General features: G+C 43.1%; 1 protein-coding gene across 1 annotated transcript in view; it reads left to right on the forward strand.

Annotated features, from left to right (window-relative positions):
* Positions 1 to 21333, forward strand: part of MMP11 (matrix metallopeptidase 11) — a 56032-nt gene extending 34699 nt beyond the window's left edge. The window contains exons 3-8 of the mRNA XM_040420241.1: positions 150 to 293; positions 3425 to 3558; positions 3690 to 3958; positions 5554 to 5758; positions 14438 to 14698; positions 21194 to 21333. Coding sequence (XP_040276175.1) covers positions 150 to 293; positions 3425 to 3558; positions 3690 to 3958; positions 5554 to 5758; positions 14438 to 14698; positions 21194 to 21333 — 1153 coding nt within the window. The remainder of the gene's footprint in view (positions 1 to 149; positions 294 to 3424; positions 3559 to 3689; positions 3959 to 5553; positions 5759 to 14437; positions 14699 to 21193) is intronic.
* Positions 21334 to 27681: the final 6348 nt, after the last annotated feature.

Here is a 27681-nt window from a genome sequence, read left to right on the forward strand (position 1 = left end):
GCAACAGAATACGCATGCTACACATACTGATTTGTCAAACATTTACTGGCCATTCCATAAAACGACATATACATGTGAACAGTAAAATAAAGGTGAATCTAAGTGTGGATATTACTGTCAATTTTTAACATTCCCTCATTGTGTTTTAGGTTTATCCGCTTTCCATGGCAGCTCAGCAAGGTAAAGGTGAGAAGAACTCTTGCCGAAGCACTTAGAGTATGGAGTGAGGTTACTCCTCTAACATTCACTGAGGTACATGAAGGACGTGCAGACATCAATATTGACTTCACCAGGTAAGTGGCATAAGAAAGAGATGGTAGTAAAAGAAAGAAGTGGGCCATGTGATGTATAGGGCTTACATTTGGAATGGCTGGCTAGTTCTTTAAAATGCCCTTGTTCCTGTGTACAGAGTAAATAATACTGGTCAGTTTCTTCTTGATCTACTATGTGCCTTTGATTTTATTATTAAAGCAGCTCTGTTAGGTCTCCTATGATACAGTACTGGAGGGCAGCTTGGGACAAAGGGAGAAATTATGAGTTTGGAGATATATAGTTTTCTTTGATTTTATACAGTATTATTATGTAAAAAGTGTTTAAATGCAGAAAGACTCATAGAGAAAACCAAGTCCTACTTCCCTCCCCACATAGTGATTGACAGCTTTGTCTGAGTTGGTATACAGGAAAGGCTTTTAAAGAGGTTATTCCAGGAAGCAAAATGTAATTAACATGTCACACAATGTATTATTATATCATAATATTCATTTTTTTAATTGACACCCTATTAGAAACATAATTCTGTATCAGCTTATTCCACTTGTATGTTATAGCGCCCCCTAGTGTTTCAGCTAATCCTTTTACATGGCGTCCACCCTTTTTTGTCTTCAATCGTGGACACACATGGGCTGTTTGAGTCCAAGCATCCTGCATTCTAAGTAAAGGTTGGTGAGCAGGCTATCCACTCAGTGGAAGCTTCTTCTCTGCTTGTCTGAAAATCCATGCATGTACAGTGGCATCTTTAGCTTCTCTGACAAGCAGAGAAGCCGTCAATCCACTATGGTATTATATATTGGAAGGAAAGCTGTTTTGGAGCAGTAGTGTGCTAGAATGGACTACTCTGCGTGCTTCATAGGGGGACAGGATTGCACATGTGTGCTTTAAGGGGTAGGCTAAAGATAGCAGCCACTCTGAGAGAGAAAGGGAGGAAAAAACCTGCTGGAACAATATAAACAAATTAACCTTGAATTATAAAAATAGTAAAACCACAATACACCCTTCATGTAGCAGTTTGTACTCATGGGTGCCTTCAGTCAATTTAATAAAAATTCATGTTTGTGCCTAAAGGTGTGATACAAGCAGACACACAACACACCACAAGTAAAACTTCATGTCTACATATACATACATTATTTCTCCAAAATCATCAGAACTGAAGAGACCAAAATTTTTCATGACCCAGATACAGCAAACAATAGAGTAATAAGTAGAAAAAATGTGATTCCTGAACATACAGTATATTTCTCTACTGGTAAGGGAGGAGGGCGATAATGTGATGAAAAGTTCCTGACAGTCCTTTAATATACAATAGGTATTCAGACACATAAAACTATAAGAAAATAGTGTTGTTTTTTTTTACAGTTTCTTGGGGAGAAGGAATAAATTACAGCAACTGCTTCAAGCTTCTTTTCACTATATTCTTATCTCCCTATTCTACCAACCAGAGACATTCCGGTAGGGGTACTTCACTAACATTTTCACTGCTTGGTCGACTGCCAAAATGTTCAGAATCTCCTCCTGAGATGAAAGCCTAAAGCCTAATCATTTAAAAACATAACTGTCAAGTCTCATAATGCAAGGGTTTTACAAAGAACCTTGTATCTCTAGTTATTTTCATACTTGCAGCTTTGTCATGGATACAACTGTGCATCCACATGTACTGTGCTACTGATATGTCTGAACAGCAAAACAACATATACACAAAGGGGCATACTTACTGTACTTAGACTGGTATTTCTGACAATTCTTAATAAATGTATTCCAATTTTCCCAGACTATGTGCCAGAAAATCAAATCTACAGCAGATACGAGCTGACTACAGATGGTCTGTCTTTAGAATAGGTCATTAATATCAGATTGGTGGAGGGTCTGAAAGCCAGCACCCCCACCAATCAGATGTTTTGGGCAGCCACGGAGCTGAAAACTATACACATACGGAACAGAAGTAGAAGACTGTGTAGTTTCTAGTGCCAGCTTAATGCAGCTCAGCTCCTGTTCATTAGATATTGATGACATATCCCTGTGATGGCTAACCTCCGGCACTCCAGCTGTGGTAAAACTACAACTCCCAAGATGCACAGTTCCTTGGCTGTTCCCAGAATGCCATAGAAATGAATGGAGCATGCTGGGAGTCGTAGTTTCACCACAGCTGGAGTGCCGGAGGTTAGCCATCACTGAATTGTCCTATCCTAAGGATAGCTCATCATTATTTGTAGCTCAAACAACTCCTTTAAAGGGGTTGTCCACTTTTTACTATTGATGACCTATCTTCAGGATAGGTCATCAATATCAGATCAGTGGGGGTATGACTCCTGGCAACCCCGCCAATCAGAAAAGAAGGCAGCGCTCATAGGAGCACTGCCTTCTCTATTCTGTTTACTGGCTTGCAGCAGCAATTGTAGTGGTGATGGTGAGCAGTGCAATTACAAGTATGGCATCCCCATTCACTTCTATGGGACAGATCCGTCCTATTCACTTGAACAGCCAGAGACGTCCCATAGAAGTAAATGGGGACGCTATACTTGTAATTACATCTGCTCACCACTGCAATTGCTATGGCGAAAAGGTAAACCGAGCAAAGAAAGCAGTGCTCGTATGGGCGCTGCCTTCTCTTCAAACTGATTGGCGGGGGTTCTGGGAATTGGACCCTCACCGATCGTATATTGATGACCTATCCTGAGGATAGGTCATCAATAGTAAAAAGCAGACAACCCCTTTAAGTGCATGAACTGAACTCTGCGGATTCAATGTCTCTTTGTGTTAGGCTTATTTATACCTTATTTCTTCTGAATATTCCTGAATAAACTGATAACAGGAAAATCTTTCCCCTGTTGAAATAAAGTATTTGGCCGATCCTAATGTGCATGTTTATAAGGGCTGACAAAAAAGACATCTAATGCATGTCTATGGTCGGCCTGAAGCCTCAGTCGCACATAGTTTAGAATTAGGGTGAATGGTACAGTTAAGAACCTGGAACGAAGCCCAGGCTACAGTAAATGGTGTAGTTTGTCTACTTGTTTACCTTTACTTTTGAGTCAGATACATGGACAAGTGGAAGCGCATCCTCAGATCATAGACATTATGTGCAGAGTCAGCTCTGCACAAGGAGTGAAACATCAATATATTAAATTACACTGCTATGCTTTTACAGGTACTGGCATGGAGACAACTTGCCATTCGATGGTCCTGGAGGCATTCTTGCTCATGCTTTTTTTCCAAAAACACATCGAGAAGGGGATGTGCATTTTGACTATGATGAAGCTTGGACCATTGGGAATAATTTAGGTAAGTACTACTGGCCATTACCCTTTACATGGCACTAATGTCTCTATCTTATACTAGTATCTATCTATCTATACTTTTACTATAGAAGCTGATGTCCAGCATTTCATTATATTTGCTTTCATCCATTGTAGGAACAGACCTTTTGCAAGTAGCTGCTCATGAGTTTGGCCATGTGCTTGGCTTACAACATTCCTCAGTCTCCAAGTCTTTGATGTCTCCATTTTATACCTTCCGCTATCCACTCAGCCTTAGCACAGATGATAAACAGGGAATCCAATACTTGTACGGGGCTCCACAACCTCCAACATCAGCTCCAACATCAGCTCCAACATCAGCTCCAACTATAACGCCAGAAAGCCGCCAGCTTGAGCCTGAGAGCAATGAGATTCCTTATTCTGAGGTCTGTTTAATAATGCTGTCGGATAATGCAAATTGTGTACCCTTATAGTAGAGTGTAAAAGGGGTTGTCTAAACTTAACCTCTTCTTTTCAAATGTCTTCTTAAAGTATTATTACACAATGGAGACAACATGTCTTATGTTTCCTTGCCCAATGCTTTTCTCTGCCGCCACATATCAATTTGTGACTTCTTGATCTTGATTTTGAATGTAAAGAAGAAAACAGAGCAAGGTCAAGGTCTCAATATCCATGGAAAAAAGAAAATTGCACCAAAAAAGCAGCTGCATTATTTTCCAAGGAGTCTTCCATTCTAGGAGATGATCCTAAAAGTTTCTAAGGAAAGCCTTACTTTAGTGCTGAATTTTAAAAATCTGTTTTTATATGCTCTTTGCTTGCCCATATATTTTCTTCCTTATGAAGGCAAGAATATAAAAGAGCCACAAGAGTCACACTACAAAAGCATAACAGTATAACGCCTCTTTTGATCTTTAAAATCTACAGGATCATCGCCATATAATATGTAGACAACTACAGTCCCTAGGCTACTCACATCTGGGTTTTTAAATCCAGCATGCTGTTCCGGCAGAAGAACAGCCTGCCAAATTTACCATATTCGGCACAGTCGGATACTGCCGTTCACTGCCGGACCCCTTTGACTACAATGGGAACCAATGGGGACCTTTACTGATAGAGATCACTATTTCTGCTGTAAAGACATATAGCATCAAAGAGGACCTGTCACCATTCCTAAAATGTATGTTTTAGTAACAAGTCATGCCAGGGTCAGACTGTTTAGGGACAAACCCCAAACTGGTAGCACCCAGTTGTATATTTATTCATACATTTCTAGTAGGAATAATGACACCATAGAGTTATAAGGCTAGTTGCTCCAGAATTGGTATCACATGAGGAATGCGAGTAGTTACGAAAACAAACACGTCAGGAGAGGTGGTACATCCTGTTTAAGGGCCCTTGCACAAGACTGTATGCCCTCCGAGACATACGGTCCGTGAGCGGGCCATGTGTCCCGAAGCAGCATTGATCGTGCCCACGGGAGCACACAGCATCATAGGCTACTGTGATGCATTGCACATCGGATCGCCCGCGGGACTATTGACCCGCACTGTTATGATCTTACGAGTGCAGGACAATAGTCCAACGGGCGGTCCGACATGCACATCATCATTGTAATCTATAATGCTGAGTGCTCCCATGTGCACGATCAATGCTGCTCCGGAACATATGGCCCGCTCACGGACCGTATGTCTCGAAGGGCATACAGTTGTGTGCAAGGGCCCTAAGCGATAAAATTCTGGCATTAGAGGTAGCTTACATACAACACAGTATGAGGTCAGCTCCTATATATTACCAATTTATGAATTTTTAATTTTTATTTTATTTTTATTATACGTTAATAAATGGTAACAATAGTTGAAATTACCTTGCCTTTAACTAAAAGGGAATTATTCCAATAGTAGAAGTATATTAAGGAATCATACCTAGTAGTTCCCTGATATATAAGTGCAGTTTAATACACACCTTGCTTGTTGAACTAATGGCCTTGTATTGATATCAGTTTATCCAACTTTTTTTTTAGCCAGATGCCTGTGCAACAGATTTTGATGCTGTATCCACAATCCGTGGAGAGCTGTTCTTCTTTCGATCTGGATATGTTTGGCGCCTGAGAGGGGGAAAACTTCAGAGTGGGTATCCAGCATTAGCTTCCCGACACTGGAAAGGGATCCCTGAGTCTGTTGATGCTGCATTTGAAGATTCTGTCGGGAACATCTGGTTTTTCCACGGTAAATAGCTTTTAGGAGAACTACCAGTAGTGATATAGAAAATTAATTTAGAAAAGATTTTATAGTGTCACTGTTCTTTTTAATCTCTCATTTCTATGCATGGTTAGGGTTAGTTTACATTGGCAGATAATAACACGTAATAACAGCGATTGATGATAGTGTTGCTGATCACAAAGGGGGTCATTTATAGACGCCGGTTTTAATAAACCCCTGTGCCGGCGGTGGATCTGCTGAAGTTATGAAGAGGCACCAACCTCTACAAAACTTTGGCATATCCAGCGCCAGTCTAAATGTAAGACAGTTTCCTAGCTGTCTTACATTTAGAACATTTTCTACCCCTAAAACAGGCGTAGAAAATAATGAACAAGACAGCCTGCAGGCCGTCCCCTTCCCTGCCCACTTTTTAAGACCTGCCTTGAGCGGGGAAAAGTCAACTTTTGCACCGCAGTCTGCACCAGAAATATAGGCGTATTTCTGATCGGAAATGACCCCCAAAGTATTTTACACAGGGCAATGACCAAGAATAAACATTTGACTGGAAAATGTAAAAATATCCATGTTTTAGTAAATCAGTAGTTGGAGTAATACCCAAATTCTGGTAAGTGTCTGTTTTTCTTAGAGAGATACTGCTATTTCTATATTGAGGAGAGCCAGACATTTTAATGCAGTGGCAAAAAGAAGTGCATACAAATTTGGTGTTACTCTTAAAGGGTTTGTACAGCTAGTAAGTATTGATGACCTTTCTTGAGCATAGGTTATCAATATGTACTGGTTGCAGAACCCTTTTAATGAATTGCTTTTCACCAATGGCCGCACGGTGACCCGGTGGTCAGCAACCAAGGACAACATCTGCATGGAGTTTGTATGTTCCCCCACTGTTTGCGTGCGATTCCTCACGGTACTCTGCAGAGAGCAAGAGAAAACGCAGCCGGCACTGCCGTATGTGTCTGTGCGATCACTAAGAAGCTATTCACACTGGCATCCAGAACCTTCACGGTGGTGCTCTCTCGGTGATACAGTCCTTGTGGTAATATGTATTAAATAAGAGAAAAGCACCGCGGCACTCACCACTGGTCACAAATTGCTGTTGCAGTTTATTCCTTAGTTACATAGTAATAGTGGACGCGGATGGAACACAGGTGCACGAATCGTACTCTGGTTTCCCCCCACACTCCAAAGACATACTGATAGGGAACTTACATTGCCCAGATTTCTCCAGGTGGAGGTGTGCAGTGGCTTGGAGTTCTCAGGACTGGGCTACCAAAATTAAGTTTCATTGTATAACTACAATGACAATCTTATTTTTTTATTTATTTGGGATGTAAATCCTCTTTTACTAATTGAAGTAGAATAAAGCCTCATGCAGACCTCCATGGAACACGGTCCGTGAGATACCGGACTGGCATTGCAGGAGCGCACGGCGTCATTGGTTGCTATGACGCCGTGCGCTCCTGCAATGCCAGTCCGGTATCTCACGGACCGTGTTCCACGGACGTCTGCATGAGGCTTAAACTTTGGAACAAGTTTACAGGGGTTGTCTCATTAAACAGGTGCTCCAGTAATTTGATATCGATGGCCTATCCTCAGGATGGAAAATTGCGGCACTCAGATATGGATTATTGCATTCTAACTTTTTTATTTTTTTCAAGTTTTTTGCAGTAGTTTCATCCAAAAAGCCCAAATAGATCCTTGGTACAAACAGTGTATTAAGACCAGACGTTTCGGTCAATTCAGACCTTCATCAGTGGTCACATATTTTTATCTGTTCTGGTAGGAAGGTATGGACCACCCGTTTGCAGTGGGAGCGGTTTCGGCAGTTGGCTCCGGAAGCGGAAGCGGAAGGCCTGTAGTGTCCGGGGTCACTGTGGGAACTATTGTCACGGATGGTGTACAGGAAACAAGACAATACAATATAAACAATGACTCACTGGATCCACAACTAAGGAACAAAAGGGAGACCCCTGCATGAGACCTGCCGCTCTCCCTTATTGCTCAGCCTATGCGACCACCCCAAAGGTGGATGGGCGCATATCCACGTACCTCGACTATCTTACACCTGAAGACCCTACAATAGTGAGGGGACACGACCACCGGCTCCCTACACAGACACGGAGGGAGTCAGGGTCACCTGGATCCAGAAAACAGAAAATCATAAATACATAAACAGAACTTATCTTGCAGACGACTGGGGACTGTGGACTGGGAACTAGGAACAGCATGCACACACACTCCAGGAAGTTGTATAAGCCGCACACTACTGCATTCTGGGGAGGAACTTAAAGGGCAGCAATCAGTCCAACTGCATGACAGCTGAGATAGACTAACGAGATGAGGAACTAAACCAAAACAAAAATTCAAGGAGGAGGATCTGAAAGGCTCCTGTCAGAGCTTCTCAACTGTCTGGCTGTGACAACTATTGGAGGTACTGTAGCGGGGTTGTTGCAGGCTTCATTGAGCGCGGGTTCCTGGGCCGCGTACGGGAAGGCTTGGAGAGAATGGGAGCAGTGGTGTTCAATTTTGGAGATGAGAGTAGACGAAGGGGAGATACCTTTACTGTTGTTCTTGGGGCACGGTAACGAGCAAGGTTGGACGGTGGCGCAGTTGAACAAATGTGTGGCTGGCCTGGCATTTGGTTTCAAGTTACGGGGCATGGCCAACGTTACGAAGGCCTTTTTGGTGAGACAGGTATTGAAGGGTTGGAGGAGGGGTCAGCGGACGGAGGATCGTAGAAGGCCAGTGTCGTTTTTTTTGCTGTTGAGGATTGGGAGACAGGTCGACTTAGTCTGTAGTTCCGTGGGGGAAGTTTGCTTGTTTCAGTTGGCTTTTTCGTTAGCCTTTTTTGGGGCTTTTCGTTTGGGGGAATTTGTGTCCAGGAGCGTTAGGGCTGCGGAGGTCTGTATGGGGAGGATGTGGATTTGCTTCAGGACAGGGTGGTGGTCAGGCTGCGAGCATTTAAAACGGATGTGGAAGGTAGGGGGCGGTATGTGACCCTGTTTTCAGTGCCAGAGTGCTTGTTGTGTCCAGTGAGGTGTTTACGGGTGTATAGGGAAGGGGTGTGCTTTGATTGTGGCCCGCTGCTGAGGCCTAGTGATGGATCGTTTCTTTCCAGGTTTCAATTTGTGGCGGTATTTAAAAAATTTCTTGTAGGGGCTGGGGTGGACCCAGCAGATTTTACAGGTCACTCCTTCAGGATTGGGGCAGCAACGGAAGCGGCTAGGTTGGGGTTGTGTGACGATGTTATTAAAAGAATTGGGCGTTGGGAATCCATCAGGTTCCGGTCATATGTGCGTTTGGGTAGTTTGTAAGGGGAGTGATGGTGACTTGAATAGTAAGTTTGGATCATTGGACACTCGTTTGTTTTCTGGGGGGGCGTTGACGGCGGATGTTCGTGAAAACGGACGTCAATTGGGGTTTGGCAGAGATGTCGCGGTTGTGAAGTGGCTAGGATCTAGAGGTATGTTGTGGGGAAGTGTGCTGAAGGAGGTTCATCAGTTTGTCAGGTTAGACAGAGCTCCGGAAATTTTAGTGCTCCATGTTGGGGGCAATGATTTGGGGTTAGACCGGCGAGGGAATTGATCAGGGATATCAAAATTGATCTCTTACGGCTTTGGTCATTGTTTCCTCACATGGTCACTGTATGGTCGGATATTGTGCCTAGAAAAACTTGGCGGGAGGCGCAGTCTCGAAGGGGTGAACAGGGCTCGCATTAAGGTGAACAGGGCGATTGGGCGGTTTGTGGCTAAGAGTGGGGCTGTGGCAGTTAGACATGTGGATCTTGAGTCTGGCCTTGGCGGGTTTTGGAGGGCAGATGGTGTTCACCTGAATGCGGTTGGGATTGATCTGTGGTCACTGGGACTACAGGGTGGGATTGAGAGGGCCCTAGAGATGTGGAGGAACGCGCAATCATGAGGTTTGAGTGGTCAAGTTGCGCGTTGATGGCAGGGGGGGGGTCTTTGGAGCTGGTGGAATGGGTTGGTGCTTGGGAATGAGAGGGCCTCAATGGTGGGGCTGGACTCTCAGGATTGGGCACTCGGTTAATCGGTGAGGCATCCATCAGTTGGTGGCTCCGAGCTAGGTGTTTACGGCTGGAGGCAAGGTGGATTGTCCAGTTGGTGGTTGTTATGGATTTATACATGTTGGGGCTTCTAGGACCTCCCTCGTCTGGGTTAATTTATTGTCAATATATTTGTATTTTTGTTTAATAAATAACGGCTGCTGTGGCCGATTTAAATCCGACTCAAGTCTCTGTGTTTTATTGGTAAGGGGCAAGTAAAATGGTAAAGATGGAGGTATTACGGGTGAAGGGTAGTTAACAAGGGCCCGAAAGGGTCACCAATAATTCGCTCAAGTAAGGCCGGACTAGAGGTTTACCCTAAGGGTAGGCCTTCATGAAGAATTTGTGTGCAAGGGGCCTGGTAGGTGTAGGGTTAATGGAAGGCGGGAGGCGGAGGGGCGGGATATTAAGGGTGGAGTTAGGGGGGACTTTATTTAAGAGGCTTAGCCCGGTGGCCATTTTAGAGCGATTTGAAAAAGCGCCCACCCCCCCTCCCTTGAAGAGGAGATGTGGAGGTAGCAGGCGGTATTGGTAGAGGTCCAGAGAGTATGGGGTAAGGTGAGGATTGTATGTTATGTATGTTGCGGCAGTCGAGGCGGGGGAGGTCCTCGGAGCTGGTGGAATGGGTTGGTGCTTGAGAATGAGAGGGCCTCAATGGTGGGGCTGGACTCTCAGGATTGGGCACTCGGTTAATCGGTGAGGCATCCATCAGTTGGTGGCTCCGAGCTGGGTGTTTACGGCTGGAGGCAAGGTGGATTATCCAGTTGGTGGTTGTTATGGATTTATACATGTTGGGGCTTCTAGGACCTCCCTCGCCTGGGTTAATTTATTGTCAATATATTTGTATTTTTGTTTAAAAAATAACGGCTGCTGTGGCCGATTTAAATCCGACTCAAGTCTCTGTGTTTTATTGGTAAGGGGCAAGTAAAATGGTAAAGATGGAGGTATTACGGATAAAGGGTAGTTAACAAGGGCCCAAAAGGGTCACCAATAATTCGCTCATGTGTTTGTTTCAGGTACAAAATCATATTTTTTTTGTTGAGAAATTCAATTGTTTCCAAAAACTCAATTTCCATCCATTTTTTTTCGAAGAAAAAATTATGATCCACTTTACCATTTTTACCTGGTAAGAAGTGACCTGTGATTGGATTAATTTTTGGAAAAGGGGTGTGTCAGTGGAAGGACAGTCATGTTTCTTCAATAAACTGCTAAAAAAAAATGATACCATTGTCTGCAATCAATTTACCCGATCCTCATATTACTTTCAATTGATTTTTTTTTTCCAAATTGCAGCTGAAAGCGCACCATCAGTTTTTTGTGTTTGCATTTTTTGCAGACCCATTGACTTCAGTAGCTTTGTGGTCTGTATTTTGCGGCCAAGTCTAGGACATGTTCTATCTTTTTGCGGAACGTACATTAGGATGTGGAAAGCGTAAGACGTCCACAATATACAGACCAGGGACCCATTTCAATCAAAGGGTCTGCAAAAAAAAAAAAGCGGATGGCAAACAGACCGCATCCGTATTTTGTGGACCATAAAATGGACATGTGACGTACTGATCAGTTTTAACAGAACCAAAAGAGTATAGTGTGAGGGAGACCATACAATCAACAGAATTCATTGTGCTTAAAACTTAGGTCAACAAAGTATCTGATGATACAAATAAAGGTCCAACAAAGTATCTGGTTGTACAAGTGAAGGTCTAACAAAGTATCTGATGGTACAAATGAAGGTCTAGCAAAGTATCTGATGGTACAAGTAAAGGTCTAACAAAGTATCTGATGGGACAAATGAAGGTCTAACAAAGTATCTGATGGTACAAGTGAAGGTCTAACAAAGTATCTGATTGGACAAATGAAGGTCCAACAAAGTATCTGATGGGACAAGTGAAGGTCTAACAAAGTATCTGATGGTACAAATGAAGGTCTAACAAAGTATCTGATGGGACAAATGAAGGTCTAACAAAGTATCTGATGGGACAAATGAAGGTCTAACAAAGTATCTGATGGTACAAGTGAAGGTCTAACAAAGTATCTGATTGGACAAATGAAGGTCCAACAAAGTATCTGATGGGACAAGTGAAGGTCTAACAAAGTATCTGATGGTACAAATGAAGGTCTAACAAAGTATCTGATGGGACAAATGAAGATCTAACAAAGTATCTGATGGGACAAATGAAGGTCTAACAAAGTATCTGATGGTACAAGTGAAGGTCTAACAAAGTATCTGATTAGACAAATGAAGGTCCAACAAAGTATCTGATGGGACAAGTGAAGGTCTAACAAAGTATCTGATGGTACAAATGAAGGTCTAACAAAGTATCTGATGGGACAAATGAAGGTCTAACAAAGTATCTGATAGTACAAGTGAAGGTCTAACAAAGTATCTGATGGGACAAATGAAGGTCTAACAAAGTATCTGATTGTACAAATGAAGGTCTAACAAAGTATCTGGTGGTACAAGTGAAGGTCTAACAAAGTATATGATTGGACAAATGAAGGTCCAACAAAGTATCTGATGGGACAAGTGAAGGTCTAACAAAGTATCTGATGGGACAAGTGAAGGTCTAACAAAGTATCTGATGGGACAAGTGAAGGTCTAACAAAGTATCTGATGGGACAAATGAAGGTCTAACAAAGTATCTGATGGGACAAATGAAGGTCTAACAAAGTATCTGATGGTACAAATGAAGGTCTAACAAAGTATCTGATGGTACAAGTGAAGGTCTAACAAAGTATCTGATGGGACAAGTGAAGGTCTAACAAAGTATCTGATGGGACAAGTGAAGGTCTAACAAAGTATCTGATGGGACAAGTGAAGGTCTAACAAAGTATCTGATGGGACAAGTGAAGGTATAACAAAGTATCTGATGGGACAAATGAAGGTCTAACAAAGTATCTGATGGGACAAGTGAAGGTCTAACAAAGTATCAGATGGTACAAATGAAGGTCTAACAAAGTATCTGATGGTACAAGTTAAGGTCTAACAAAGTATCTGGTGGTACAAGTGAAGGTCTAACAAAGTATCTGATGGTACAAATGAAGGTCTAACAAAGTATCTGATGGGACAAATGAAGGTCTAACAAAGTATCTGATGGGACAAATAAAGGTCTAACAAACTATCTGATGATAGAAATAAAGGTCTAACAAAGTATCTGATGGTAGAAATGCATGTCTAAGGCTGGGTCCACATATGCACTTTGAACTGTGGCAGTCTGTTGCAGCGGTGAAACAGACTGCCAGAGTTCACTGTATCCGGCATAGCCGGATACTACCGTGCACCCTTGGATCCCCATTCACTGTAATGGGATCGGGTGGGGATCATGCCACTTTTCAGCATATATGCCGGATTTCATCTGCATGTAGTATTTTTTTACCCTGCTGAAAGCCGGCATGTATGCTGGATACAGTGAATTCCAGCAGACTGTTCCTCCGCCAGATCAAACTGCCAGAGTTAAAAGCGCATATGTGAACCCAACCTAAAATACCTGATGGTAGAAATAAAGGTCTAACAAAGTACCTGATGGTAGAAATAAAGGGTCCAACAAAGTACCTGATGGTAGAAATAAAGGGTCTAACAAAGTACCTGATGGTAGAAATCCATGTCTAACAAAGTACCTGATGGTAGAAATAAAGGGTCTAACAAAGTACCTGATGGTAGAAATAAAGGGTCTAACAAAGTACCTGATGGTAGAAATGCATGTCTAACAAAGTACCTGATGGTAGAAATGCATGTCTAATAAAGTACCTGATGGTAGAAATGCATGTCTAATAAAGTACCTGATGGTAGAAATAAAGGGTCTAACAAAGTACCTGATGGTAGAAATAAAGGGTCTAACAAAGTACCTGATGGTAGAAATGCATGTCTAATAAAGTACCTGATGGTAGAAATGCATGTCTAATAAAGTACCTGATGGTAGAAATGCATGTCTAACAAATACTTTGGCTTATGGAACCACAGAAATGATTATTTTACGAAGTATAGATGAGTTTATGTAGCCAAAACAGTCATGTATAAATCTAGTGAACACAGAGCTCACAATGAAGTAAATGAATGCATTTTGGCTGCGTACATGCCAAACAGTGCTGTATTGAAAAATTAGATTTAATAGCACGAAGAGCAGATGCAGATCTTACCATACATAGAGCTGCTTGTTAGCCTATTATAGCTAACAGTGTGCATTTAGACTGTAGGTGCAAGCTAGGGCAGGTCCACGGATCATCTCACATTCTTAGGCCTTTGTTTTGTGTCTGCACACTGAAGCCGCAGCTTGTCCTATTAACCCTGAGGCACCGCAGATAATCAAGCTTCTGCCAGCTCAACTGCCCCATGAAGCTATAGACCCCAGGGCACAATATTTCAAAAGATGCAAGAGAGGGGCATTGACAGACAGGTAGCAGACACAGAGAGTATAAGGTTCATATGGATAGACAGATTTTTGTATAACAAAGTAAAACTAATACTTCTATAGTATCCCTCAGGTCAGAACTTAGCAGTGTTTTTGGCATCTTAATGTATCCTGTAATAACATTCTTCACAAATCATGTAGTGTTCATACAGTGACATAAAGTGGGAAGTAAAAGATTTCACTATAAATTGAATATTTCTCTTATTACTTTCATAGGCTCAAAGTACTGGATATTTGATGGAAAGTTACAAGCCACAGGTCCTTTCCAGATATCCAAACTTGGATTGTCTGTACCTAATGTTCAAGCTGCATTTTTGTGGGGCACTAGCAAGAGTAAGAAAACCTACTTATTTCGAGGAGCAGAATACTGGCGATTTAATACTGACACACGACGAATAGAAAAAAGACATTCCAGGAGCATGAGTGATTGGAGAGGGGTGCCCACAAGCATAGATGCTGCCTTCCAGGATGAACATGGTGAGAAGATGTTATTTTTTTAAATAAAATGTCTACAGCCTTATGCACTGGAATAGATAATCCATCTTAAAACCAGGACCTGGCACATCAACATAGCATAAAAAAAACCCACCTTTTATATCACAAGTACAGGGATTCTCATGAAGCTTATAAGACTCTTACTATACGGGACAATATAGCAGGCGATTGTTGGGAAAGAAGCGTTCCTTCTTGGCAAGCGCCTGCTCGTCAGTGAAGGAGACACATGCAAGAATCTCCTCCGCAGTATGGAGTGACCACTAATGCCATTGCTCATTACCATATAGAGGCTGTTTAGACAGCACGATCTGCTGCCATAAAATGATGATTTACGTGCCTACACAAACAAACACATTACCCAATGAACGAGAGTTTCACTCATTCAATAACGAGCATTGCTGACGTAGATTTAGATAATTTTCTACGCCAAAAACTGGCGTATAAAATGATCAATGAAATGGGCTTGCCGTCCCAACCTCTTACCCACACACACATTTTTTTTTTTTTTTGAACTAGCGTACGTAGTATAGAAGGGGAAGAAGTTACAGATTCAGGTGCAAATCTAATTATAAATGACCACCTTTGTGTCCCAAGTGCCCAGTTGAAAATGAAAGTTAGAAGAGCTTTCACCCATTTCTAACAGCTATATCTTCTGATATAGTAGATATAATGCTGTGATGCTGGTATTGTTTGAAAGCTTGGAATGTCAGCTTTCGAACAAGGTCATAATATAAGCTTCTACCAATCCCAAGATATAAGCAGCTAAAGCAGCCCTCCCCTCTTCAGTTTGGTTTGCTTTGGTACTTGGGAGATATTTTCCAGCAGAATAAAAGTGCCTTTCCTGCATATGGAATAAAGACACAAAGTACACACAGGTACTGTATGTATGGAAAGTGTGTGCAATCTCCTGTGGGGCAGTGCTGTTACTTATGCAGATGAAAATGACGTGCCAGACTAAAATTCTTTTAAGTTAGAGAGAAATGCTGATATCCAAATTGACTATAGGGTATAGAACCTTTTAATTTTTCTGTCAAGTTTACACTACCCAATTGTCGGGCAGATTGTCAGGGGATGATCGTTCGTATGAACGCTTGTACCAAATAATCTGCCTGTGTATAAAGGTGTCGCAGATCACCCGATGAACAATCGAAACATTCAGAGGCGGCTCTAGACTTTGTGAGGCCTAAGGCGAAACTCGAATATGAGGCCCCCACGAAGATCGTTGGGATGCTCGTGATCTCCCGTACGGCGCCCCGGCTCAGTCCTCAAGAAATAATCTGTGTTAACCCCCGCACGGAGCGGTGGTGTGGTCAACATTCCCCCTCCATGTACCTCTATGGAAGACTCGGAGATACACAAGTGCTGTATCTGCGGCTCTCCCATAGATACATGGAGGGGGAGTGTTGACCACCACTCCGGGCACAAGGAGATCCAGAGTACCATACAGGAGATCGTGGGGGATCCCATCGGCCGGACCCCCCCCCCGATCAGACACTTATCTCCTATCCTTTGGATAGGGGATTTATTTTCCTATCCCGGAGTACCCCTTTAATATGCAGTGACATCACAGTAAAGGGTTAATATGCACAGTGACAACACAGTACAGGGCTTATATTCACAGTGCATATTAACACTTTGCATTAACCCTGGCTATACTGAGATGTCACAGTGCATATTAACCCTGTACTGTGATGTCACATTGCATTAACCCTGGCTGTACTGTATGTGACATCACTGTGCATATTAACCCTGTACTGTGACTAACAGTACAGGGTTAACATGCACAGTGAGTGACATCACAGTACAGGGTATACACAGTGATGTCACAGTCAGGGTTAAGCAGCTGCATGCTTGCAGCACATAGTACAGGGTGATCTTGTACCTTGGGCTTATATTCACTGGTCGGGCACCACTGTCTGTCTGTGGGTGGCAGTATATTCACTGGTCGGGCACCACTGTCTGTCTGTGGGTGGCAGCCAGACATGGACTGAGGTGAGGGCCCTGGCTCCTTCTTCTTCTCCCCTGCGTGGCTGCGCAGCGCTCTGGGGGGCGGAGCTGGCAATGTTCAGAAGACTTGCCTGTGCGACGGCACGCTCCGAGCCCCAGCAGCCACTGCTTTCTTAAAGAGGCAGAGAGGGTCTCAGAGCGGCCGCGGGCCCCTCTGCGGCTCTTCCATTCCATTAGTCCGCTTAGGCCACCCGCCGGGCGGCCGCGGAAGCCAATAATTGTACTCAGGGGCGTTGCTAGGGTCTCAGAAGATCTAAATCGACCCTCACCCCGCACACCGCATTTTTCTGTACTTGCTATACAGCAGCACATACCTGTCACCAGGGCTGGTGCAACCATATAGGCGAACTAGGCGTTCGCCTAGGGCGCCGGCCTGCCGGGGGTGTCTTGGTGTGCTCCCCCTGACTGGGGCTGCAGCCCTGGGCGAGCGGCTCTTCAGCCGCCCCCAGCGCCATTACAGGGGGGCCAGGAGGTGGATGTCCTTCTTAAATATGGCAGAGCAGGCATCTGCTTACCCTGATGTCAGGTGCCTGCTCTGCCAGTAAAATACCGGAGGAGAGGAGGCGGGCGGCAAGGGAGGCTGTTCTAGCAGCTCCCCTCTCCTCCCTCGTGCGCCTTCTGTGATGCTGGAATATGACGTCATTCCGGCCCCGGCATACTAAACGGGGCGCTGGAGGACTAAGGAGCTGCACCACACTGGACCCCAGGGAGGTGAGTGTTTAAGTGTTTGACTGAGTTAGTGTCTGCCTGTGTATTTATGTCAGTGAGTGAGTGTATGTATGTCTGTCTTTCTGTCAGTAAATGTATGTGTGTCTGTCATTGAGTGTCTGTGTGTGTATGTCAGTGAGTGAGTGTATGTCAGTGAGTGTGGATGTCTATCGGTCAGTAAGTGTCTGTATGTTTGTCAGTGAGTATATGTGTGTGTTTGTCTGCCAGTGAGTGAGTGTCTGTCAGTGAGTTTCTGTGTGTGTGTGTGTGTGTGTGTGTGTATGTGTTTCAGGGGGTAGGTGTGTGTGTGTTTCAGGGGGTAGGTGTATGTCTGTCAGTGAGTAAGTGTGTGTCTGTCTGTCAGTGAGTGTATGTTTGTCTGTCAGTGAGTATGTCTGTCAGTGAGTTTCTGTGTACGTCATTCAGTAAGGGTGTCTGTCTGTCAGTGAGTGTATGCCTGTCTGTCAGTGAGTTTCTGTGTACGTCATTCAGTGAGTGTCTGAGTGCGTGTCTGTCTGTCAGTGTGTGTGTGTGTCTGTCAGTGAGTGAGTGACATGAGGGGGCGGCAAAATGGATCTTTGCCTAGGGCGGCAAAAATCCTTGCACCGGCCCTGCCTGTCACATCCAGGGCCTCCGGGTGACGTCTCCTCCGATGTAGATCTTCTCTGTCATCGTCTTCTCCATTTGGCCCGGACAACTTCTCTCAGCCGCCTCATCTCTGCAGAGTGTGACACACAGACATCTTAGGGTACTTTCACACTTGCATTGTTTGATTCCGGCAGGCAGTTCCGTTGCCTGAACTGCCTGCCTGATCAGGCAAACTATATGCAAACGCATGTCATTTTTTCTGACTGATCAGGCATTTTTCAGACTGAAAAACGCTAATGTGAAAGTAGCCTTAGGTTCCTCAATTTTCTATCATCATCCCCCAACCTGGAGCCCCCACAGTGTTATCCTGCTGCTCGTTGTGCTCCCCAATACCCCCAAATACTATCCTGAAGAAATAATAGTGCCCTCATAGTAATAGTGCTCCTCAAAGTCCCACCAATAGTAATTCCCTTCTAGAATGCCCTCATTATTAATACTGCCCCATTATGTAATTTGCCTCACACTTTCCCCCACATTATGTAATTTTCCCCCCACACTGCCCCATTAAGTAATTTGCCCCCACACTGCCCCACATTATGTAATTTGCCCACACACTGCCCCACATTATGTAATTTGCCCCCCACACTGCCCCACATTATGTAATTTGCCCCCCACACTGCCTCACATTATGTAATTTGCCCCCCACACTGCCCCACATTATGTAATTTGCCCCCCACACTGCCTCACATTATGTAATTTGCCCCCCACATTACGCTCCGAAGTGACTGAATTCATGACCGCGCAGCACGCAAGAAGCGGAACAAGTACAATGGGGATGGGGAATAGCATTCGGGGCACTGGACAAAACATCCGGGGCTCAAGCCCCGAATGTTTTGACCTAACGACGTCCCTGATTGTACTTGCGGCGGTGTTGGGTGGGAGCCAGAGCGAGGCCCCCACCAGCGTGAGGCCTAATGGAAGAGCCGCCTCTGGAAACATTCGTTCATTGGGTGAAACAATAGTTTATGTGAACACCTCACTTATCATTTCTGGGCAGTGGATTATCCTGTCTAAACAGCACTCTGCTGCCCAGAAATGATTCATCTGTATAAGGACAAGTGATTGCAGTAGCCATCGCCATTCTCATACAGTGGAGGTCATCACTGCATGTAAATGCAGCGCTTCACCTCCACTAAACGAGCAGCAGATTGTCGGAAAGGAATGATTCCTTCAGACCTCTAAACAGGTGATGGCTGTTCTGATTATATAATTGGTAAAGACAGATATATATATATATATATATATATATATATATATACAGTACAGACCAAAAGTTTGGACACACCTTCTCATTCAAAGAGTTTTCTTTATTTTCATGAATATGAAGGCATCAAAACTATGAATTAACACCTGTGGAATTATATACATAACAAACAAGTGTGAAACAACTGAAAATATGTAATATTCTAGGTTCTTCAAAGTAGCCACCTTTTGCTTTGATTACTGCTTTGCACACTCTTGTCATTCTCTTGATGAGCTTCAAGAGGTAGTCCCCTGAAATGGTCTTCCAACAGTCTTGAAGGAGTTCCCAGAGATGCTTAGCACTTGTTGGCCCTTTTGCCTTCACTCTGCGGTCCAGCTCACCCCAAACCATCTCGATTGGGTTCAGGTCCGGTGACTGTGGAGGCCAGGTCATCTGGCGCAGAACCCCATCACTCTCCTTCATGGTCAAATAGCCCTTACTTTCAAAGTTTTCCCAATTTTTCGGCTGACTGACTGACCTTCATTTCTTAAAGTAATGATGGCCACTCGTTTTTCTTTACTTAGCTGCTTTTTTCTTGCCATAATACCAATTCTAACAGTCTATTCAGTAGGACTATCAGCTGTGTATCCACCTGACTTCTCCTCAACGCAACTGATGGTCCCAACCCCATTTATAAGGCAAGAAATCCCACTTATTAAACCTGACAGGGCACACCTGTGAAGTGAAAACCATTTCAGGGGACTACCTCTTGAAGCTCATCAAGAGAATGCCAAGAGTGTGCAAAGCAGTAATCAAAGCAAAAGGTGGCTACTTTGATGAACCTAGAATATGACATATTTTCAGTTGTTTCACACTTGTTTGTTATGTATATAATTCCACATGTGTTAATTCATAGTTTTGATGCCTTCAGTGTGAATCTACAATTTTCATAGTCATGAAAATAAAGAAAACTCTTTGAATGAGAAGGTGTGTCCAAACTTTTGGTCTGTACTGTATCTCCAGAAAAAAGAGCGGCACTCCGGTAAGTAAAAGCAAGTGAACACTTTATTCACCCAGGTAGTGCTGGGTGAATAAAGGGTTCACTTGCTTTTACTTACCGGAGTGCCGCTCTTTTTTCTGGATACATTTATGCACCCGTACCTCTCCTCTGGAGCCAGTGCCGCCATTTTTCTTCTTATATATATATATATATATATATATATATATATTTGTGTTTTATTAGCACCGTGTAACATCACTTTCACAGTGCTGATGGATGTGTGCAATGACGTTACATTAAAGAGGACATGTCACCACTCCTGACATGTCTGTTTTAGTATTTTGACTCTATTTTGTACCATTCCTTTATTATCCCTGCTAGAAGTTATGAATGAATTACTAACAGTTTGCAATGAAGGTCCAGATAGGAATTGCCACTTGGAAGTGTGTCCCTGCACGGTCTGACACGGACAGCACTGATTGGAGTGTCTCAGACTGTGCAGGGACATGCTCCAACTGGTTGGACTTTATCACAAACTTCAGCAATTCATTCATATCTTCTAGCAGGAATAATAAAGGAATGGCACAACATAGAGTTATAAGACTAGATGCTCCAGAATTGTTATTTTGTGGGGAATGCAAGTAGTTACTAAAAACAGTCCTGCAACATAACATTGTTCACAGATGTCCTATTACAATAAGCCTTCGTGTCTCAATGTTTGGTATATGATCAAATCCAGATCTTATTTAACATTGATTTTAGCAGTAATTTTGGCTCATAATCCAACTCGAATAATGCTGAATCATAGTAATAACCAGTATTTTGAGTATTCTATTCATTCTACAATCATTTAATCGAAAAAGAAAAAAAACATCTATTCTAGCAAAATACCCAGAAATATTTGCTCAACGTAACTATCTTTTGCTTGTAGGTTTTGCTTACTTCCTGCGGGGGCGATATTACTGGAAGTTTGATCCTGTACAAGTTCGGGTACTAGAAGGTTATCCACGCCTAGTCAGCCAGGATTTTTTCAACTGCCCAGTGGCATCATCATCTGCCAACTCATTATGATGAAACCAACTTCACAGAGCTTCTTCTAATCCGTACATGCATTCCTGGAGAGCACTGAGGTAATGCAGGCTGCAGAGAGTAATGCAAAGAACAGTGTGTTCGGTTGCATCACTTTTTGACTTCTAAAGCAAGGTAGTTTACCTCCAGGTACCTACTGTAGTAAAGGGACACAACCGTACCACGTGCTGGTATGGCAAAAATATCATAACCTTGCTTCAAGTCATGTGATAAATTGCCCAAAAGCCTAGAATCTGTGATAGAAATTGTCTCAACAAGTCAGTTTTAAGGGACACAGGAAACATTGCCTACAGCTGAAGATTATAATCAGTTTATAATAAGTTTATAATCATGAGCTTCATTCATCTTTTCTTAAGAAATGTAAGGAACAAGTAAGTACAAAGTACGGTTATGTGCAGCTAGGTCTCATTTCACAGGGTGAGTGCTACCAACATCAAGAAGTATCACTTTTATTGAGACACTGAGAACAATGGCCCAGATTTACTAATCGATCTGCACTTTGGCGGGTCCGCTGCCACTTCTAAATCTACTCCAGCTCCCTTGCTGGCGTAGATTTACACCATTTTCTACACCTAAAACAGGCATAGAAAATGCTGAATCAGACGGGCATACCGGCCCTTTCCCCACGCCCACTTTTGTAGACCTGGCGTAAGTGGGAAAGAACCTTTTCACCACAATCTGCGCCAGAAATATGCCTAATATAAACGTATTGCTGTTAGTAAATAATCCCCTATGTTTTTCCATCCTAACTATACATTAAAGGGAAAAAGGAAATTCTACGGCACTTCCCAAAAATAGATACGTGTTTATTTCACCAGATGCAACGTTTCGGTTCTCCCTTTGGAACCTTTTTCAAGCCCATTAAAGGGGTTATCTGAGATCTATAATGCCCCCCCCCCCTATATGTCCAGCCCCTCACACAGATAGTACTTACCTCGTGCCCCGGCACCCGCTTCGCTTCTCATACTGGGACGGCCACTATAGATCTCGGATAACCCCTTCAACATATACATTTTTTTTTCCAATGGAACGCTATGGTGACGGATGCCAATGTGTGGAATCTGTCTGAGGCACCTGTTAACATATACATTTTTTTTTACATGTTAATGTATTACAAAAACATGATGTGAACACAGCCTAAGGCCCCTTTCACACGGGCGAGTATTCCGCGCGGATGCACCTGCACTGAATCCCGACCCATTCATTTCTATGGGGCTGTGCACACGAGCGGTGATTTTCACGCATCACTTGTGCGTTGCGTGAAAATCGCAGCATGCTCCTCTGTGCGTTTTTCACGTAACGCAGGCCCCATAGAAATGAATGGGGTTGCGTGAAAATCGCAAGCATCCGCAAGCAAGTGCGGATGCGGTGCGATTTTCACGCACAGTTGCTAGGAGACGATAGGGATGGGGACCCGATCATTATTATTTTCCCTCATAACATGGTTATAAGGGAAAATAATAGCATTCTGAATACAGAATGCATAGTACAATAGGGCTGGAGGGGTTAAAAAAAATAATAATAATTAAACTCACCTTAATCCACTTGCTCGCGCAACCCAGCTTCTCTTCTGTCTCCTTCTTTGCTGATTGCAGGAAAAGGACCTTTGATGATGTCACTCCGGTCATCACATGATCCATCACATGATCTTTTACCATGGTGATGGATCATGTGATGGACCATGTGATGACCGGAGTGACGTCACCACAGGTCCTTTTCCTGCAATCAGCAAATAAGGAGACAGAAGAGAAGCCGGGCTGTGCGAGGAAGTGGATTAAGGGGAGTTAAATTTTTTTTAATTTTTTTTTAACCCCTCCAGCGCTATTTTACTAAGCATTCTTATTCAGAATGCTATTATTTTCCCTTATAATCATGTTATAAAGGGAAAATAATACAATCTACAGAACACCGATCCGAAGCCCGAACTTCTGTGAAGAAGTTCGGGTTAGGGTACCAAACATGCGCGATTTTTCTCACATGAGTGCAAAACGCATTACAATGTTTTGCACTCGCGCAGAAAAATCGTGCATGTTCCCGCAACGCACCCGCACCTTTTCCCGCAACGCCCGTGTGAAAGGGGCCTAAGGCTACATTCACACAACATCACATGAACGTTTTTAGAACCAATTGAAGTCAATGGCGTTAGTCACATGGCTGTTTTTTTAAAGGCCAGTGAATAGCGGCCATCAAAAAATAGGAAATGTCCTATTTTTGGCTGTTTTCATGGCCAGATGGACCCTATTGAAATCAATGGGGCCGTTTTTAACAGCCTTTAGACAAGAGTGTACCCTTTTAATGGAGTAAAAAATAGCCTTTTAGGGATTAAAAAAATACAGTACGTTATCCACTTGCATGCGCAGAGGCAGTCACTCCTCTTTTGATGCTAAAGGACATCGACCATGCTGTTAGCGCAGGTCCTTCGGTATCAAGAGAGGAGCCACTGCCTTGAAAAACTGACAGTGTGTGCTGTTTTCATAGCCATTTTATCAATGCTGTGTGAATGTAGCCTAAGTTTACACCATCTGTAGGATTAGTAAATCTGGGCCAATATTTGTGTATGAGTTAGTGAAGAATCACAAGAAGCAGATCTGCAAGACTCTGAACTGTCCAATGACATTGGACATGACATTGACAGTAACACAATTTGCAACACTTACCAAGACATACTGTAGGTTTCTTTATATTTAATGTACACTGACAGTGCTGGACACTGACGAGAATGAGTTGTGGTACAGGATTGCTAGTTCACGTTACTGTCTGGAGACGACGGCTCACCACATTCGTACAGATAATGCTTTGTATCCATAAACTGAAAAGGCCTTATGACATTTTTTGTAGTGTAAATCCATGTTATGCTATCTCACAAGCTGTGTATTTTACATATTACCACTTCACAGATAATCATGATGATATCCCAGTGCCTTAAAGGGAATATGTCTGCAGTTTTGGTAGGTAGGGGTCCATCACAGGAGGTAATAAATACATACAGTCAGGTCCATAAATATTGGGACATCAACACAATTCTAACATTTTTGGCTCTATACACCACCACAATGGATTTGAAATGAAACAAACAAGATGTGCTTTACCTGCAGACTGTCAGCTTTAATTTGAGGGTATTTACATCCAAATCAGGTGAACAGTGTAGGAATTACAACAGTTTGCATATGTGCCTCCCACTTGTTAAGGGATCAAAAGTAATGGGACAGAATAATAATCATAAATCAAACTTTCACTTTTTAATACTTGGTTGCAAATCCTTTGCAGTCAATTACAGCCTGAAGTCTGGAACTCATAGACATCACCAGACGCTGGGTTTCATCCCTGGTGGTGCTCTGCCAGGCCTCTACTGCAACTGTCTTCAGTTCCTGCTTGTTCTTGGGGCATTTTCCCTCCAGTTTTGTCTTCAGCAAGTGAAATGCATGCTCAATCGCATTCAGGTCAGGTGATTGACTTGGCCATTGCATAACATTCCACTTCTTTCCCTTAAAAAACTCTTTGGTTGCTTTTGCAATATGCTTTGGGTCATTGTCCATCTGCACTGTGAAGCGCCATCCAATGAGTTCTGAAGCATTTGGCTGAATATGAGCAGATAATATTGCCCGAAACACTTCAGAATTCACCCTGCTGCTTTTGTCAGCAGTCACATCATCAATAAATACAAGAGAACCAGTTCCATTGGCAGCCATACATGCCCACGCCATGACACTACCACCACCATGCTTCACTGATGAGGTGGTATGTTTAGGATCATGAGCAGTTCCTTTCCTTCTCCATACTCTTCTCTTCCCATCACTCTGGTACAAGTTGATTTTGGTCTCATCTGTCCATAGGATGTTGTTCCAGAACTGTGAAGGCTTTTTTAGATGTCGTTTGGCAAACTCTAATCTGGCCTTTCTGTTTTTGAAGCTCACCAATGGTTTACATCTTGTGGTGAACCCTCTGTATTCACTCTGGTGAAGTCTTTTCTTGATTGTTGACTTTGACACACATACACCTACCTCCTGGAGAGTGTTCTTGATCTGGCCAACTGTTGTGAAGGGTTTTCTTCACCAAGGAAAGAATTCTTCGGTCATCCACCACAGTTGTTTTACGTGGTCTTCCAGGTCTTTTGGTGTTGCTGAGCTCACCGGTGCATTCCTTCTTTTTAGGAATGTTCCAAACAGTTGTTTTGGCCATGCCTAATGTTTTTGCTATCTCTCTGATGGGTTTGTTTTGTTTTTTCAGCCTAATGATGGCTTGCTTCACTGATAGTGACAGCTCTTTGGATCTCATCTTGAGAGTTGACAGCAACAGATTCCAAATGTAAATAACACACTTGAAATGAACTCTGGACCTTTTATCTGCTCATTGTAATTGGGATAAGGAGGGAATAACACACACCTGGCCATGGAACAGCTGAGAAGACAATTGCCCCATTACTTTTGGTTCCTTAACAAGTGGGAGGCACATATGCAAACTGTTGTAATTCCTACACCGTTCACCTGATTTGGATGTAAATACCCTCAAATTAAAGCTGACGGTCTGCAGTTAAAGCACATCTTGTTTGTTTCATTTCAAATCCATTGTGGTGGTATATAGAGCCAAAAATGTTAGAATTGTGTCGATGTCCCAATATTTATGGAGCTGACTGTACCTCTGCCCTTGCTTTTAATCACAGTAGTGCTGAAAAAATGAACTTTGAACTCAGTAGGCACCACTACTGCAAGTGCACTGGAAGTGTAGAAGCTGCAGCACTGCTCCTGGCCTCTGCTATGTCAGTGATGGCTATAACAGCTGTCACTCACAGCAGAGGGGAAGAACTGAGCCCGAAGCACTGCGGCCAGCAAGCCCGTCCTCAATGTATTTGAGGAAGCGGTGCCCACAGAGTTCAAACTTCATTTATTTTCTGCACTACAGTGATTAAAGGGGTATTCCGGTTACCATAAATATAAGTTATGTTTTAGACTAATTCATCATCAATAATTACCTAATATAATGTAAATTTCACATATTTACCATTCAGTAGTTATAAAAGTAATTGTTTTCTTCCTCTGCTACCCACTGTGTTTCCTCATAAATTACCATGGCATCGACCTGTAGTTCTGAGCCTTTGTTAGGTCGAGCATGCTCAGTTTGTTGCTATCAATTCTCTAGCTAAATGTCTTGTAAAACAAAGGGCGTGTTAATGTGCTGCTGATTACTGAGTAGAGGGAGCGTGAGTGGACTGTATATCAGGCAGCCAATCAATAAACATCAACATTCACATCAGGAAAGCTAGGGCTTGTGGGGATTGTAGTTTTGTGGGGGGAGATCAGATGCCATGATACTCTCAGTGTGTTGTAGGCTCACACAGAAGCTAGACAAATGGATTGCAAGGTATATTGAAACTCTGGTTATATGTATAGGCAGGGGCGTAACTACCATAGCGGCAGACCATACGACTGCTATGGGGCCCAGAGCAAGAGAGGGCCCAGTTGGGATTGTCCCCTCTACTGGGGTGAAAACTTGGTCAGGACTCTACCCTCTAAAACAAATTTTAGCAAATGAGGTATTGAAAAAAATGGCCCAAGGGTCATTAAAAAGGCTTTAGGCTGAAACCCTTCTGTCTTGTGTGGGGATCCTGGTTTGATCCTTGCTATCGGGCCCTTACTTCTCTATGTACACCCCTGTGATGGGTTCTGGTTGGGTCACAGCTTGCATCCTTAATGCAGTTTTTCAAAAATTAAGTTACTTTACCAGAATATCCCTTTAATCCCCTACCCCTACCCATATCTGACCTGTTTTGCATCCACTAAACTGCTGACTGGCTCCATTTAACATTGATCATTGACCCTACATCTGCGACCACAGTGTTGGGAGATCACTATATGTCAAGCAACGCTCAACACAATAAGTAAAGGACACTGACTGCACATCATTCGGCTAATTTCCAATTTACTCATAGTTGGCCAATGAGACCCCACAGTGCTAATAAAATAGATTAAAAACATAAAAAGCACAAGGGGGCACACCTGATACCCCCGCCAGTCAGCTATTTGAAAAGTGAATGGAGCAAGTACTTTCAATTACACAGCATTGCTGGGACTTCTGAGACGACGGGCGTTGTAATGAAGAGGAAGTAGTACTTGCATGGAACACTGTTTCCTCTTCAAACAGCTGACCGACAGGGTTGTCGGACCACCACCAATCAGATATTGATGACATATCCTGAAGATGGGTGATTAATATACAGGTGAAACTCGAAAAATTAGAATATCGTGCAAAAGTTCATTTATTTCAGTAATGCAAATTAAAAGTAATTGCATTAATGCAGCTTAAAATTAGAATTTTGTGAAAAGGTTCAATATT

The sequence above is a fragment of the Bufo bufo genome, chromosome 2 (genome assembly GCF_905171765.1).
Source record: "Bufo bufo chromosome 2, aBufBuf1.1, whole genome shotgun sequence".
NCBI lineage: Eukaryota > Metazoa > Chordata > Amphibia > Anura > Bufonidae > Bufo > Bufo bufo.